Source organism: Vipera berus (genome assembly GCF_964194415.1).
Source record: "Vipera berus genome assembly, chromosome: Z".
NCBI classification, from domain to species: domain Eukaryota; kingdom Metazoa; phylum Chordata; class Lepidosauria; order Squamata; family Viperidae; genus Vipera; species Vipera berus.
This window is the reverse complement of record NC_138205.1, coordinates 127,159,759-127,177,662: the sequence shown is the minus strand read 5'-3', so window position 1 is coordinate 127,177,662 and position 17,904 is coordinate 127,159,759. Positions and strand designations below refer to the sequence as shown.

The 17,904-nt window shown below is 42.3% G+C and overlaps 2 protein-coding genes across 2 annotated transcripts in view; both read left to right on the top strand.

Moving 5' to 3' along the window:
- Positions 1-16,110, top strand: part of LOC308678428 (solute carrier family 22 member 13-like) — a gene marked incomplete at both ends in the record, with an annotated part of 29,400 nt that extends 13,290 nt beyond the window's left edge. Inside the window, 7 exons of the mRNA XM_081345623.1 lie at positions 1,098-1,266; positions 2,613-2,733; positions 4,981-5,075; positions 6,631-6,845; positions 9,107-9,215; positions 13,774-13,983; positions 16,014-16,110. Coding sequence (XP_081201749.1) covers positions 1,098-1,266; positions 2,613-2,733; positions 4,981-5,075; positions 6,631-6,845; positions 9,107-9,215; positions 13,774-13,983; positions 16,014-16,110 — 1,016 coding nt within the window. The remainder of the gene's footprint in view (positions 1-1,097; positions 1,267-2,612; positions 2,734-4,980; positions 5,076-6,630; positions 6,846-9,106; positions 9,216-13,773; positions 13,984-16,013) is intronic.
- Positions 1-17,904, top strand: part of LOC308678436 (uncharacterized protein) — a 558,730-nt gene that overhangs the window by 230,523 nt on the left and 310,303 nt on the right. The gene's annotated exons all lie outside the window — the stretch shown is intronic.

Sequence of the window (17,904 nt, the reverse complement as noted above, 5' to 3'; positions counted from 1 at the left end):
GGCACAGTGGTTAGAATGCAACATTGCAGGCTGACTCTGCCCACAGCCAGCAGTTTGATCCTGTCCGGCTCAAGGTTGACTCAGCCTTCCATCCTTCCAAGGTTGGTAAAATGAGGATCCAGATTGTTGGAGGCCACAGGCTGACATTGTAAACCTCTCAGAGAGGGCTGTAAAACACTGTAAAGCAGTATATAAGTTTAAGTGCTATTGGTATTGGTACAGCCATCTGTCTGTCTGTCTGTCTATCTATCTATTATCTCTCTCTATCATCTATTATCTGTCTGTCTGTCTATCTATCTATCTATCTATCTATCTATCTATCTATCTATCTATCTATCTATCTATCATCTATCTATCTATCTATCTATCTATCTATCTATCTATCTATCTATCTATTATCTCTCTCTATCATCTATTCGAAAGCAGTTCGAAAGCATGTAAAAATGCAAGTAGAACAATAGGGACCACTATGGTGGGAAGGTAACAGCGTTCCGTGCGCCTTTGGCGTCTAGTCATGCCGGCCACATGACCACGGAGACGTCCTCGGACAAGCGCTGGCTCTTCGGCTTTGAAACGGAGATGAACACCGGCCCCTAGTGTCGGAAACGACTAGCACACATGTGCGCGGGAACCTTTACCTTTACTATCATCTATTATCTGTCTGTCTGTCTGTCTGTCTGTCTCTCTCTGTCTCTCTCTCTATTATCTCTCTCCAGCTCTATACTATCTATCTATCTATCTATCTATCTATCTATCTATCTATCTATCTATCTATCTATCTATCTATCTATCTATCTATCTATCTATCTATCCTCTATCTGAATCTAAATGAGGGCAAAGATTGTTGGTGGGGGCGCAATAGGCTGACTGTAAACCGCTCAGAGAGGGCTGTAAAGCACTGTGAAGCGGTATATAAGTCTAAGTGCTACGTGCTGTTGTCTTTGATGATTAATGCTGATGTTGATGATTCGGTTATTCCCAGTCTTAAACAATTTAGATGAAGAGACCAAAGGCGAACTCATCAAATTTGCAGGGGGCGAGATAGCAGACTGACCTCTGCTTTTTTTTCCCCCCTCTGCTCCGACCTTCTTTCTCAGGCACTGAGTGGGTTGGTGTTGCCTATCGTCCACACACCCTGATCGTTAGTCATGTGACTTTTGCTTTGGGACAAATGATCCTGGCTGGCTTAGCTTACGGCCTTCAGGATTGGCGGCTCCTTCAGATTGCTGGTTCTGCCCCAATTTTACTTTGCTTTTTCTACATATGGTAAGTACTGGGTTCCAACCCTGCTGTCAACTCCTTTTTAAGATTTGGTTGGACGTATAAACGGATTTTTAGTATGACACCAAATATCTTCCAAGTGTATAACTAAGAAGCATTGTGTAAACATTATATACAGGTAGTCCTTATGGCCACAACTGAGCCCAAACTTTCTGTGGCTAAGTGAAACATTCGTTAAGCGAGTTTTACCCCATTTTACGATCTTTCTTGCAACAGCGCAGTTGTTCATTATACAGTTGTTAAGTGAATCTGTCTTCCCCATTGACTTTGCTTGTTAGAAGGGATCACAAAAAGAGATCGTATGACCCCGGGATACTGCAACCGTCATAAATATAAGTCAGCTGCCAAGCATCTGAATTTCGATCACTTATGCTACAACGGTCATAAGTGTGAAAAACAGTCATGTCACTTTTTCCAGTGCTGTGGTCACTTTGAACGATCACTAAACGAACTACTGTAAGCCGAGGACTACCTGTAGTGATATACAGCTACTTCTTGCTTAATGACCAGTCACTTAACAACTGTTCAAGTTTATGACCGATTCTAAAAGGTTGCTTACAACTCATCTTAAAAGTTATAGTTGATGCACATGTCTCCTGCAATCTCATGATCACATTTCAGGCACCTGGTTCAAGTTTACAGCTGTGATTTGCAAAGATGTTTGCCTTTTTTCCAGCCGAAAACAATAAAAAAAGTGCCCATTGGATATTCTGGATATGCTTAAAGACCATGTGGTTTGATTAACGACCACATGATTTTCTTAATGACCAATGTCACTCACTTTACAATCAGTGTAAAAAATGATTGTAAAATTGAGTCGGGTAACATGATGACTTGCATAATGATCACAACAACTTACAATCAAAATTTCGGGTCTAATCGTGGTCGTTAAGCGAGGACTACCCGCATATATCTGGCAGAAAAGAAAGAAAGAAAGAAAAAAAAAAAGAAAAACAGCTCAGGTAGTGTTAATTAGAATTAATTTCATGTAAAACAACCGTTATTTATTATTCTTGTGCCAGCCCTCTTGGATAGGGTAAGCAAAAGTGGGGTGTCAATCAGAAAAATTGAGATGGCAGTGTGGCCTGCAAAGCCAGCCTTGGCTTTTTTTTTTTTTACATGAATTGCATGTGAACACAAGAAAAAGGAGGCTTGACCCCCCTTGACCCTGTCATGACCCTTTTGACTCCCTATCCAAGGATAGTCCTTGAGAATTAAATTAGATCTGCCTCAAGTGGTCAGTGTGAGAGAAATTCTGTGTCGTTTGATAGAGGCGCTATCTCTCCAAGATTTGAAATTATTTGCTTGCTTGCCGCACCAATATTTTTCAGGGTCCTTCCTGAGTCTGCTCGGTGGCTTGCAATGAAAGGCAAAATAGAAGAAGCTAAAAAACTTCTACAAAAAGTAGCCTCTGTGAACAAGCGGGCCATCCCTCCGAAACTGTTAGAGCAGGTGAGTTTTTGTTCTGTCTGGTTTTCTGTTCCTGCAAAGTTATTTTTGCGGAGATCGCTAAGAGTCCAAATCAAACGTCGTTGGAAACAACGTGGGAATGAAGAAATTGTCCGATGAGGTGGAGGTTTTTTAAGAAAAGACTGGACAACGGTTTGTCCAGGATAGAATAAAGACATCTGCCTTAGTGAGGAAGTTGGACTTGAAAACCTCCAATCTTTCTACCAACCGTATTTATTTATTTAGCGTATGGCTGGTCACACACAGAATTAAAAGCACCAACCGTATGACTCTATTTCTATTTATTAAGCCACTCTCAGACATGCATTGCATAAGCGCCCTTTGCATTATGTTTTATGTATATTTATTCATTATTAAGAAATTTTATATGGCCAGCCAACTCACTCACAGTGTCTCCAGGTGGCTTACATAAAAGCCCTGTATAAAAATCATCTCCCTGGTAACAACAATCAGATTCACAACTTGATAAGCAGCCTATCGTTCAGAGGTCCCTAGGCCCGCTGTTCAAACCAAGTCTTCGGAGCTTTTCGGAAGAGGGTTGAAGTGGGGGCCACTCTTATCTCTGCAGGGATGTTGTTCCACAGGGAAGGAGCCACCACGAAGAAGGCGCTTCTTCTTGGTCCCACTAGTTCAGGGGTAGGCAACCTTCGCTCTTTTATGACTCGTAGACTTCAACTCCCAGAATTCCTGAGCCAGCTTGGCTCAGCTTGGTAACCTCTCCCTTTCCCCTCAGCATGGCCAGCTCAGGAATTCTGGGCAGAAAATCCACCTGTCAAAACGAGTGAGGTTCACGAGTGAGTTAACAGCCACCATCTTGACTCCTTCCATCCATGGAGGCCTCTGGGTATTTTTGCAGTCCTTCATGGTGAGCCCTTTCTAAAGAAAGTCGAGACTTTTGCAGATCAAGGTGATATTCTAGTTAGTCTGAGATTATGTCACAGCCTTATGGGTTCTGGGGTTCTAGACCTAGAGACTAGCATGAAAATATCTAGTTGCTTAAATTATCTTTAAGCCTATTTTTAAAAGGATCCAGAATAGATGATGATGATGATGATGATGATGATGATGATGATGATGATAATGATGATGATGATGTTGGAAGGGACCTTGGAGGTCATCTAGTCCAACCCCCTGCTCAAGCAGGAAACCCTATACCATTTCAGGCAAATGACTGTCCAGTCTCCTCTTAAAAACTTCCAGTGTTGGAGCATTCACCACTTCTGGAGGCAAGGAGTTCCACTGGTTAATTGTTCTCACTGTCAGGAAATTTCTCCTTAATTCCAGGTTGCTTCTCTCTTTGGTTAGTTTCCATCCATTGCTTCTTGTCCATTGTCCATTCCATCCATTGCTTCTTGCTTCTTGTCCTGCTTTCAGGTGCTTTGGAGAATAGCTTGACTCCCTCTTCTTTGGGGCAGCCCCTGAGATACTGGAAGACTGCTATCATGTCCCCCCTCGTCCTTCTCTTCATTAAACTAGACATGCCCAATTCCAGCAACCGTTCCTTATATGTTTTAGCCTCCGGTCTCCTAATCATCTTTGTTGCTCTTCTCTGCACTCTTTCTAGAGTCTCAACATTACATTATCTCCATAATAATGTTATTGCCCAAGTGACGTTAGACATGACAATATTTTTTATTTAATGAACATTTGAGAAGAACAGACAGACATTCTCTTCCTGAGATACTGTTAAATAGTCCTCAACTTACAACCACAATTTAGCCCAAAATTTCCGTTGCTAAGAGACACAGTTGTTAGTTGAGTTTTGCCTCATTTTACAACCTTCCTCGCCACAGTTGTTAAGTAAATCACTGCAGTTGTTAAGTTAGTAACACGGTTGTTAAGTGAATCTGGCTTCCCCATTGACTTTGCTTGTCAGAAGGTCACAAAAGGGGGATCACACGACCTCTGGGGCACGGCAGCCCGTCATAAACGTGAATCAGTTGCCAGATGTCTGAATTCTGATCACGTGACTAGGGGGAGGCTGCAAAGTTCATTAAGTGTGAAAAGCGATCATAAGTCACTTTTTCTAGTGCCGTTGTATCTTCAACAGTCACTAAATGAGCTATTGCAAGTCAAGGACTATCTGTAGTTGTGGTTCAACACATCTGGAGAAGTGACTAACCAGAAGCCTGCCTAGAAGTGGAAAACAAATTCCCAGAATAGTAAAAACGAAAAAGGGACATTCTCCCTCACACTTTTATTCTTTAATTTTCTCATCTTTTAATAAAGCTGATACCTGAAAAGAAATCCAACTCTTCAACACTTTTGGACCTCATTAGAAATCCCCAGTTAGCAAAAGTGACCCTGATAATTTCCCTAATCTGGTAAGTATGTTGTGTCTTTCATAGACAATTCAAACGCTTTGATAAAAATAACAATTTCCAACTCAAAAGGGTTCAGAAAGTTCATCTTCCTGGGGGAAAAAATATATTAATCTAACGGGGCTAATCACATCCATTGGCGTAATTCTCACTCAATAAAAGAATTTAAAGTGACCTTGGAGAAGGTATCAAAGAGTTGTTAAGTTGTTGTTAAGAAGGAGCATGGATAAGAGACTGCACCGGTCGAAAACAGAAGGCAGTGTGAAAATGGAACGCAAAATAATCCCACGATTTTGTTTAAGGTAAGGTGAGGAAGACAGAATTTCAGAGAGATTGATATCGTCTCTTTGATGTTGGTGAAGTCAAGACACAGATTGCAAGGATTCCAGAAATGCTACATTATTGTTCTAGGGTGTAATAACTGAAAACTGAAAAAAAATACCCTGGGGTTTAGAGATATGCTCCTCTTTGAGACCCACTTTAATGCGCCTCCCCCGCCCCCTGCTACTTTTCCCAAAGTCAGCTCTCTCTATAACTTTACCAAACAAGACAGTAATGGGAGATTTGCTTATCTAGCCTCCTATTCATATAAGCAGTCCTCAACTTACAACCACAACTGAAATTGGAATTTCCACCACCGAGTGAGGCAGTTGTTAAATGAATGACACCTGATTTTACAAACTTTTTGCTGCAGTTGTTAAGCTAATCGCTGCGACTGTTAAGCGAATCACACAGTCATTAAGTGAATCTGACTTCCCCTATTGACTTTTCTTGTTGAAAGCTGGCAGGGACGGTTGCAGAGAGCAGCGGCCTGATTCCAGGATGTTGTAACTGACACACACACACACGCACACGCACACACACATGCCGGTTGCCAAGTGCTTGAATTGCAACCAAGTGACCACAGAAATGCTACAATAGTCATAAGTGCGAGGAAAAGTCATATGTCTCTTTTCTTCAGTGGGGTCACAACTTCAAACAGTTGCTAAATGAATGATCATAAGTTAAGGACTATGTGTATAGCTATTTAAATGCCTCTTCTGCAAGTTTTTCGTACATCCCTGTAAAAATAGCATTGATTTGGGGAATAGGAAAAGAAAATGTAGTATTTATCAACTTTATGTTGTGTATTCTCCTTTTAATGGTAACAATGTCTCCTTCCTTCCTTCCTTCCTTCCTTCCTTCCTTCCTTCCTTCCTTCCTTCCTTCCTTCCTTCTTCCATCCATCCATCCATCCATCCATCCATCCATCCCTTCTTCCTTCCATTCTTCCTCTTCTTCCTCCCTTTTTTCTCCTTCCTCCCTTCCCTTTTTTCCTCCCTCTTTTTCCTCCATTTCTTTTATTCCTCCCTCTCTTTCCTTCCCCTCTCATTTCTTCCACCCTTACTTTTATCCCTCTCTCTTTCTCCCCTCCCTCCCTCCTACATTACTCCTCCCTCCTTCCTTTTTCTCCTTCCTTCCCTTTTTTCTTCCTCCCTCTTTCCTTCCCCTCTCATTTCTTCCACCATTCCTTTCTTTTATTCCTCTCTCTCTTTCTCCCCTCCCTCCCTCCTCTTAGGTTTGTCAATAGTTTGGCCTACTATGGATTAAGCCTGAACGTTGGTAGCTTCGGCCTGAATATCTACCTGACGCAGGTCATCTTTGGGGCGGTTGAAATCCCAGCCCGAATCCTTTGCGTCTTCGTCATGCAATGTTGGGGAAGGAAGAAGTGTCAGTCGCTCTCTCTCCTCTTGGGAGGAACCTTCTCTCTTCTGATCAGCGCGGTGCCCAAAGGTGGGGTTCCAGTTATGATTATCCGGCGGTTGCCACGTTTTGCTAAACTGGAATTGTTGTAAATAGGTCGTGCTCGGTTTTATGATCATGGCACAGACCAAAAGTATTTCCTCATCTGAAATACTATTATATAGAGATTGTTAAGGAATTTGTTGTGCAGAGGTCTCCTTGTGCACAGACAAGGAAGGGTACTGAGAGCAGCAAGAGTCACACAGTAAACACAAGAGTACACTGAGTTGTAAAAGCAAAAAGTAGTTTACTTTAAGGTGGTGTAAAAACAAAAATGCACAGTCAAAAATAAACAGTCCAAGTAGCAATCCAAAATACAAAGTCTTCTTACTGGTCCAGAGGTCAATACACAGTTCACAGTAACAGAGCAAAAACAGTAACAGTAGAGAGCAGTGAATTCAGAGAGAGAGAGAAGCTACGTTACTAGCTCCCTCTTATGGCCATGAGAACACTTACACACCCATTGGCCAATTAACATCTTAAAGACATAACATCATGGTTAATATATTTTCAACCCAACATTGTAGGCTAACACCATATGCATAACATAGATGTAGGTAGTTCTTCATTTATCACTACAGTTGAGCCCAAAATTTCTGTTGCTAAGCGAGACAGTGGTTAAGTGAGTTTTGGCCCATTTTATAATTTTTTCTTTGCCACCAGTGTTAAGCAAATCACTGCAGGGGTTAACTGAATCATGTGGTCATTAAGCAAATCTGGTACCCCCCATTGCTTGTCTGTGGGAGTTACCGACGATAATCCCCAGCTCTTGGGATAGTGAATCCGACCTAAGCACCAGCCAGTTGCCAAGCATCTGAATTTTGATCACGTGCCCCTAGGGAAGCTACGTGGCCATAAGTGTGTAAAACAGTCATAAGTCGCTTTTTTTTAGTGCTGTTGTAACTTTGAGTAAAGGTAAAGGGACGCGGTGGCTCAGTGGGTTAGGACGCTGAGCTTGTTGATCAGAAGGTTGGCAGTTTGGCGGGTCGAATCCCGAGTGCCGCGTAACAGAGTGAGCGCCTGTTACTCATCCCAGCTTCTGCCAACCTAGCAGTTCGAAAGCACGTAAAAATGCAAGTAGAAAAATAGGGACCGCTCTGGTGGGAAGGTAACAGCGTTCCGTGCGCCTTTGGCATCTTGTCATGCCGGCCACGTGACCACGGAGACGTCCTTGGACAAGCGCTGGCTCTTCGGCTTTGAAACGGAGATGAGCACCAGCCCCTAGAGTTGGAAACGACTAGCATGCATGTGCCGGGGAACCTTTACCTTTAACTTTACCTAACTTTGAGTAGTTACTAAATGAATGTTTGTAGGTTGAGAATGCCCTGTAATTCATAAGTGGCTGGGTTTGCACATCCCACTAAGTTTTGAATCACGATAACTAGGTTTCTGTAGCAGTTTATTGCAGAATCAAAGCAAAGCACGTGAGAACTAGATCTCGGAAGTGCTGGCATTTTGTTAGTTATTACCAATGCTTTATTATTAACACAGGAAGTCCTCAACTTACAGCCACAGGATTTCTAAGGAAGGTGGTTATCACATACCCAGTTTTACAGTCTTTTTTTGCCACAGTTGTTGTTTAAGCAACCTAGAACTAAGGAGAAATTTCCTGAAGTTAGAACAATTAACCAGTGGAACAACCTGCCTCCAGAAGTTGTGAATGCTCCAACACTGGAAGTTTTTAAGAGACTGGACAGCCATTTGTCTGAAATGGTACAGGGTTTCCTGCCTGAGTAGGGGTTGGACTAGATCACCTCAAAGGTCCCTTCCAGATGATGATGATGATGATGATAATGATAATAATAATAATAATAATAATAATAATAATAATAATAATAATAATAATAATAATAATAATAATTTGAACCACATGGTCATTAAGCAAATATGGCTTCCCCCATGGATTTTGCCTGTTGGAAAGCTTGTTTGTGATCACATGACTGCAGGAGCTGTCACCATTGTCAAGGCACACCAGGCACCCAAATTTTGATCACATGACTGTGGGGAAAGCTACGAGAGCCCTTAGTGCAAAGAGCGGTCATAAATAACTTTTTGCAGTGCTCTTTGTTACTTCAAATAGTCCCTTTAAAAATTGTAAGTCAAGGAATTCCCTGTATTTCTAGTCAATCCCTATGGCTGAATATAGAATGAAGGAGGAGGTTTCAGGGGCCTATGAAATTCAGAACATTTTGTTGTTATTGCCTCTTTTATTTCTGATTTTCTGTCTCTTCATATCTGGTTTTTCTTCCCAGATTTACCTGTGGTAATCACCATGCTGGCTGTCCTTGGAAAGTTTACCATGGCAGGTGCATTTTCAACGTCCTACGTATACTCAGCAGAACTGTTCCCAACTGTTATCCGGTGAGGCTACTTAACAACCACAAGGAAAATTTTAAAATGTTTTAAGTCTAAAACAGGGCTCTTCAAACCTGGCCCTTTTATGACTTGTGGACTTCAACTCCCAGAATTCCTCAGCCAGGCACCTTGGCTGAGGAATTCTGGGAGTTGAAGTCCACAAGTCATTAAAGGGTCAAGTTTGAAGACCCCTGGTCTAAAAGAATTACAGAGTCGGAAGAGACCTTGGAGGTCATCTAGTCCAACCCCCTGCTCAAGCAGGAGACCCTATACCATTTCGGACAAATGGTTGCCCAATCTCTTCTTAAAAGCCTCCAATGATGGAGCACCCACAGCTTCTGGTGGCAAGGAGTTCCACTGATTAATTGCTCCCGCTGCCAGGAAAATTTCTAGGCTGCTTCTCTCTTTGAAAGGTTTCCATCTGTTACTTCTTGTTTTGGAGAATAGGTTAATCCCCTCTTCTCTGTGACAGCCCTTCAAATATTGGAAGACTGCTATCATGTCACCCCTTCAGCTTTCTCTTTGTTAGACATTCCCAGTTCTCTTAATTATTCATCATATGTTTTAGCCTCCAGTCCCCTAATCATCTTCGTTGCTCTTCTCTGCAATCTTTCCAAGGTCTCAGCATGTTTCTTTGCATCATGGTGATCAAAACTGGATGCAATATTCCGAGTGTGGTCTTATCAAAGCATTGTAATGCTGCATTATCACATCATGCGATCTTAAAACTATCCCTAGTCTACCAAAGAGAAGAAATAGGGGTGACATGATAACTGTCTTCCAGTTCTTGGGAGGGTGTCAAAGAGAAGTGGGGACTGACTTATTCTCCATAGGGCCCAAGAGCAATGAGTTAAGGAAAGGTCCAACTTGGAATTCAGGAGAAATTTCCTGACAGAACATTTAGTCAGTGGAACGGCTTGGCTCATGAAGTTCTGGGTGCTCCAACATTGGAGGTTTTCAAGAAGAGACTGGACAACCATTTGTGTAGGATAGTATAGGTTGTCCTGCATTGAGCAAGAGGTTAGACTAGAAGACCTTCTGAGGTCCCTTCCAACTCCATGATTCTATGTTCCGTAGTTTACATTCCATGCCCTGTGTTTTCTCCTGGCAGAAATAAACTCAGTTTTATGGGGCTTTCTTCAAATGGCCAAAAGAACACAACAGACAACAATTTCTTCGCTGTATGCCCATAATGTTGCCTTCATCTCTTGCCCAGATCACTTTAAGATGGTCTTTAATCTTTTAGCAATAGCACCTAGACTTATCTTCCGCTTCACAGTGCTTTACAGCCCTCTGTCTAAGTGGTTTACAGAGTCAGCTTACTGCCCCCCCCCAAATCTGGGTCCTCGTTTAGATTCATTCAGATAGATAGATAGATAGATAGATAGATAGATAGATAGATAGATAGATAGATAGATAGATAGGCAGGCAGGAAGGAAGGAAGGAAGGAAGGCAGGAGGCAGGCAGATGATAGATAGATAGATAGATAGATAGATAGATAGATAGATAGATAGATAGATAGATAGATAAGATAAGATAAGATAGATAGGCAGGCAGGCAGGCAGGCAGGAAGGCAGGAAGGCAGGCAGATGATAGATAGATAGATAGATAGATAGATAGATAGATAGATAGATAGATAGATAGATAGATAGATAGACAGGCAGGAAGGCAGGCAGGAAGGCAGGCAGGAGGCAGGCAGATGATAGATAGATAGATAGATAGATAGATAGATAGATAGATAGATAGATAGATAGATAGATAGATAAGATAAGATAGATAAGATAGATAAGATAGATAAGATAGATAAGATAGATAGATAGGCAGGCAGGCAGGCAGGCAGGAAGGCAGGCAGGCAGGAGGCAGGCAGATGATAGATAGATAGATAGATAGATAGATAGATAGATAGATAGATAGATAGATAGATAGATAGATAGATAGATAGATAGATAGATGATAGATAGATAGATAGATAGATAGATAGATAGATAGATAGATAGATAGATAGATAGATAGGCAGGCAGGCAGGCAGGCAGGCAGGAGGCAGGCAGATGATAGATAGGCAGGCAGGCAGGCAGGCAGGCAGGCAGGCAGATGATAGATAGATAGGCAGATAGGCAGGCAGGCAGATGATAGATAGATAGGCAGGCAGGCAGGCAGATAGCAATAGCAGTTAGACTTATATAACTTCAGCAGATGTAGCCTGCAGTATTGCATTCTAACCACTGTGCCACCAGAATGGATGAAAGTAATAGATTATTTCTCCTGTCAGGCTATATTTTATGACCAGACCTGGAATACTGCATCCAGTTTTAGTCAACACATTATAGAAAAGATGTTGCGACTTTGGGGGGGAAATGCAGAGAAGAGCAACTAAGATGAGATTAGAGGACTGGAGGTTAAAACATATGAAGAACGGTTGCAGGAATTGGGTATGGCTAGTCTGGAGAAAATAAAAGACTGTGTTCCAGTATCTAAGGGGCTGCCATAAAGGAGGGGTGTGTGTGTCAAGCTATTTTCCAAAGCGCAAGAAGGCAGAACAAAAAGCAACAGATGGAAACTAATCAAGGAGAGAAGCAACCTGGAATAACGGAGAAACTTCTTGACAGTGAGGATAATTAATTAGAGGAATGGCTTCCCTTCAGAAGTTGCGGGTGCTCCATCACTGGAGGTTTTTAAGAAGAGACTGGACAGCCACTTGTCTCAAATTGTATTAGGGACTCCTGCCTGAGCAGGGGGTTGGACTAGAAGACCTCGAAGGTCCCTTCCAGCACTATTCTGATTGAAATTGAAAAGTCAAGTTTTGCTCAGGCACCAGATGATGTGGTTCACTGACCTTGACCTTGATGGTGAAGTCTGGCCAGCTGGCCAGCTGCTACCCATCAGCGTAGGCTGCTCAAGTGGGGAAGATTTTTCTCTGGCCTTGATTAAGGGGAGGGGGAGAGGTGAAATAATTGCTCAGGTCTGGGAAAAGCGGAAAGCATGAGAAAGTGTAAATGGCATGCAGAAATAACCCTGGGAAAGAGATGCAGCCAAGGAAATAAGCAGATAAAAAAAGAGAGAAGTTTATTTTTCAGACTTGCAAAATTCTGTTAAGGAAAACTTAGTGGAGCTGTGGCTGCGTTTCCTATCTGATCTACCAAGTAACACAGTAACACACACACACACACACACACACACACACCCATCTCAACTTTGTTGTCTCTCAAGAGACACGGGGAAAATTTGGGATGGACTTTCACATTTCTCCCACAATACCTTACCACAATAAAGTAGGACTCCTATAATCCCTGAACGGTGTGTTTCTTGACTTGCTGATTGACATACAGGCATCTCCCTTTCCCCTCCCCCCCCCCACGGGCCTGATCCTGCATTCTCTGGACAGGGAAATCACTTGACTTTCCTTACTGGGTTTTCTCTCATCTTTACTCCAGATTAATCAGAAGAGTAGCTGAGGTAGGATGACAGCTGAATTGGGGGGGTGAAGAAAGAGGGGGGACTCTCTGTGTCCCCCCCACACCCCCAACTGGGATTGTCAGCTACTGTTTGAGTTAGCAGCTTCTGAAGGATTGCGGGGAGGTAGGAAGAGAAAGTAGGGAGAATTTAGCTATCTGCCGAAACTGTGAATCATTGCGCTGATTGACAGGTGGTCCTCGACTTACGACCTCAACTGAGCCCAGCACTTATGTTGTTAAGTGAGACATTTGCTGAGTCAGTCTTGCCTCGTTTTACAAATTTTCTGGCCACGGTTGTTAAGTGAATCACTACAGGCGTTAAATGGGTAACACATTTGTCAAGTGAATTTGGCTTTTCCATTGACTTTGCTTGGCAGAAGGACATGAAAGGGGATCACGGGACACGGCAACCGTCATAAATACGAGCCAATTGCCAAGAACCTGAATTTTGATCACGTGACCATGGGAGGGGGCTGCAAAGGTTGTGTGAAAAATGGTCATAAGTGACCATTTGTGTCTTCAGACGGTCACTAAATAGAATGAACTGTTGTAAGTCAAGGGCTGTCTGTATATATTTCTTTGCATCCCAGCCTTATTATTTTTTACAAATGAATCAAGGCAGAGAAAATATCCAAGACCTTTTAGTTTCCCCAACACAGCAATCCTCTGAGGTGGGCTGGACTGTGAGATAGGCACTGGCCCAAAGTCACCCAGCCAGCTTTCCTGAACAGAACAGAACAACAGAGTTGGAAGGGACCTTAGAGGTCATCTAGTCCAACCCCCTGCTCAGGCAGGAAACCCTATACCATTTCAGACAAATGACTGTCCAGTCTTTTCTTAAAAACTTCCAGTGTTGGAGCATTCACAGCTTCTAGAGCAGGCATGTCAAACTGCCGGCCCACGGGCCGGATGCATCATACTGAAACCACGCCCACCCCATTGCCGGCAATAGGGGAAAAGTTGCAATACGTCGCGAGTTCGACATGCCTGTTCTAGAGGCAGGTAGTTCCACTGGTTAATTGATACGACTGTCAGGAAATTTCTCCTTAGTTCTACTAAGTTCTACTTAGTTCTCTAGGTTTCATCTGGCCTCTGTTTTGCTTCCCTATTAGGCAGACCGGACTCGGAGTATGTCAGATGACAGCCCGAATAGCTGGAATCATTTCCCCACTGGTTGGTCTCTTGGGGAAATATCACGCCTCCCTGCCCGTGGTGATCTTTGGAAGCACAGCTGTCCTTGGTGGCCTCTTTTCTCTCCTTCTCCCAGAGACGCTTGGCAAGGAACTGCCCGATTGTGTGGATGATCTGACCCACAAACCAAGGCAAGATCCATGGGAATGTCTGATGTTTGCTTGATATGTTTGGCCTCGCTGGCCCAGGAGAAACAAAACTGGGCTTAGATCTACTCAGAAGTCAATTCTCTCAAGGCACTTTGCCCAGTTTCGTAGCAGCCAAGGGCACGTGCCAGAAAGTGGGACAAGTTAAGGCAAGCCTCAAGATGATGTCGTTAATCAAGCCTTTCCCTTGGGCACTGCACTGTGTTGGCAATGTGGAGCGGACTTCCATAGTGATCTCTCTGCACATGCTCAAAGAACATAAGCCCCAATTGCTAGCAAAAAAACCCCAGACAAACTAGATCTAGGAGTACCCCTGATGATGTTACCTAGCTGGGTCATGAAACATCTGCAAGAAAACAAGCAAGCTCATAGACCACCAAGGACCCCTCATTTCAACCCCAAGCTACAAACATTTTTTATTATTATTATTTTATTTTAATTCCATTTATATCCCGCCCTTCTCCGAAGACTCAGGGCGGCTTACAAGCTTAGCAGTAGCCTTCATTCTATGTATATGCCTGCTTATTAGGGCTTTCACCCCCCCCCCAAGCGGCATTATTACAAAGTCAGCTTAATTGCCCCCAACAATCTGGGTCCTCATTCTTATTAAAAACAAGCCAGCTAACCTAGCCACTTTGTTTTTTTATCCATAGTAGTCAATTTCTGGCTGAGAACAGATGATCTGCAATTTGCTAGTCTGTTTATTGCTGGCAAGAAAAATTGATTTTTTTCTTCTTCTGTGGCCCTCCTTCTGCTTGGATCTTTTATCAGATTTTCTGGGAATCAAATTTTGTCAATTAACTTCACTGTTATGGTGTAGACAAGACTGATAGTAGCATTTTGCTTGGAAACCAGGCTGGCTTGGATCTCTTTGATGAGAATGCATCAGGGCATCCCACTGGTTTAACTGGACTAGGTGATTAAAAAAAAATCTGGAGAAAGACCATTGCTAATCACTTTGCTACTGTTGCAAGGAAACTACACTGATATCTTAAATAGCACATGAATGGAATCAATAAAAGAGAATATTTGAGCTCAGAGTTGAAATGGGGGCCCCTTGGTGTTCTCTGAGCTTGCTTGTTTTCTTGCAGACATTACATGACCCAACTAGGTAACATCATCAATGCTAAAAAGGGCTTGCAGAGTAGAGAAGTGGAGAGGAGAAGGAGGACATTTGTGGGACTCTAGGTGTTGTTGTTATTATTATTATTATTATTATTATTATTATTATTATTATTATTATTATTATTATTATTATTATTAATTTTATTTGTATACCGCCCTTCTCCCGAAGGACTCAGGGCGGTGAACAGGGCAATACATGTTAAAAAGACAGAATACAAAAATTAAAAAAGATTAAACAAGTGCCCAGAACTCTTAGATAGTTGTAATGAGTTTGTTTAGTTTTGGCTTACTGGAATGAATGAAGCCATCCCTTTCAGCTTCTAACCATGATTCTTTGAGCTTGGTTGTTTTTTTACATTTCATTACTTTACCACACTAGGTAACATCATCAAAGCTAGAAGGGAGTGGGGTTCATGGAGAGGGGGGGGGAGGAGGGGGTGTGGGAGGACGGGGGAGGGGGAGGAGGAGGACCGTGGGGTCCATGGTGCTCTCTGAGCTTGGTTGTTTTCTTGAAGACATTTCATTACCCAGCTAGGTAACATCATCAGGGGTACTCCTAGATCTAGCATTGATGATGTTAGCTAGTTTGTTTGCTTTTTTGCTAGCAATTGAGGCTTATGTTCTTTAAGCATGTGCAGAGGAGGGGGAGGGGAATGGGGAGGAGGACTGTGGGGTCCTTGATGCTCAGGATCCCAGGATATATGTGAGCCAGTTGCCCAGTGTCTGAATTTTGATCACATGACCAAGGGGAGGCTGCGAGGGTTGTAAGGGTGAAAAATGGCCAGAAGTCACTTTTTACAGCGTCGTAACTTCGAACAGTCACTAAGTGAATGGTTGGACCACATATATTACGTATAATGAAATCCGTTTTTAACTTTTCTCACTTTTAGGAAGAGCAAGGAAGCCAGTGACAGCGTGGAAAATGGATGCGCAAAACCAAATAAAGACAATTGTATTAGTGAAAGGATAAACACCACACATTTCTAAGTCATCGGGTGGATTGACCCAGCACGTCAAGGATACAGACTGGAGAAAAACTGGTAGATTTCTCTGTACTGTGAGCAGAGTAGGCAAAATTGGTGTGCTTGTTTGGATAGTAAATATCTTTCACACATTAGGCTACAACATAACACAGTTCATGTGATTTGGCCTAGTGTGATCCATGCCATAAAGTGATGGATAAAGTCAGCCACTCTTGGTTTAGTCAAGAAACCATGGTTTATTATAATGGGTGCACTGGGTCATTGAGTGCACCAATTGCTTTCAATAGGGCTTATTTTGCTAATAATGGTTAATCGATTCTTACTATAATTGCCAACTCGCTGCTTTTGTTTAAGGTATTTTTTTAGTTAGAATTGTTAGCTTTTTTTTTAAAGGAAATCAGTTTAAACACTAGTTTATCATTCATGAGTTAAATCTGTAACAACATGCAAAGCAGATAAAAAATAAATAAAGCAGGAGCAAATCTATTCAACTTTGTGCAAACACAGCCAACAATTCTCTTGAATTCAGAAACTCTTTTCTACTTTGGAGATTTAACTTGGTGCCTTGGCATGGGGTGTTTTTACTTTTAAAATCTGCACCCTGTGAAACTAAATATGCAATTAGCAATTGTAGAGGTCTTTTTTGGGGGGAGGGGGGAAACTGCAGGTGAGGACCTCCCATTCTGAAATGGGAAAATGACTTTTCATTTTGCTCATTCTTCTCAGATGTTCTCAATCCAAATTATCACCTTTCCACACCAGCATTTTGATTTATTTCTCCCAATCCTTGGCTTTTCTTTTTTACTTTTTTAAAGGAAAAGATTGTTCCTGTTCATGAGTTGTTGTTCTTCAGGTCAGCCACACCCAAATCTCTGGAATTTCTTTGATTCTCCTTTGTCTGCATGTCACCAATAACAAAAAAAAAACACCAAAACACTTATTACCACATAACGCTTCCTTTGGGGAAAAAAAATCATTTCTTTAAAAAGAAAAATGGATGGTGAATGCCAGCAAAAATGAAGCTAAGAAATGCAGATTTTAAGGTGGAGGAAGATCTTAGGACTGAAATATTAAATCAATATAGAAAAATTGGTTTGGTTGTCTATCCTTCCATGCTAAGGGGGCAACCCACATAAAACACCCCATGAGAAATTGAACATGATCAGCAGCTGTCATTTAAAACAGCAGATGGACAAGCATGAGTTGGGGGTGGGTGATCTTGAATGGGACAATTTTGGTGGAATATAGGACCAAGAGAGAGCAAAGTTTAAATAGTTTAGTTGAGAAGGTCAAGATGGACTCTCCCTAGAAGTTCTCAGAGCATATCTTGAATGATGCAAGCAATTGCTTTAGTGTGACAAGATTGTTTCTATGGGTGAGGAACAATAAAGGAAACTGCTCAGAAGTAACTCAGTACGTCTTTCGTGGTTTTTTTTGGGGGGAGGGGTGACAATAATAAAAATATGGCTGTGTGGATGGTCATCTGTGAATTAATAGCCAATAGGACATCTATAATGTAAGATGAATCTTGAAGGACATCATTGGCAACATAAGGACAACTCATAATCTGAGGAGCCACAGAGAGGTCTTACAAGTTTCCTGTGTGATCTAAAGGTAAAGGTAAAGGTTCCCCCGCACATGCGTGCTAGTCGTTTCCGACTCTAGGGGCCGGTGCTCATCTCCGTTTCAAAGCCGAAGAGCCAGCGCTTGTCCGAGGACGTCTCCATGGTCATGTGGCCGGCATGACTAGCACGGAACGCTAGTTCCGTGAACGATCTGGATAGACCTTATTTCTTAT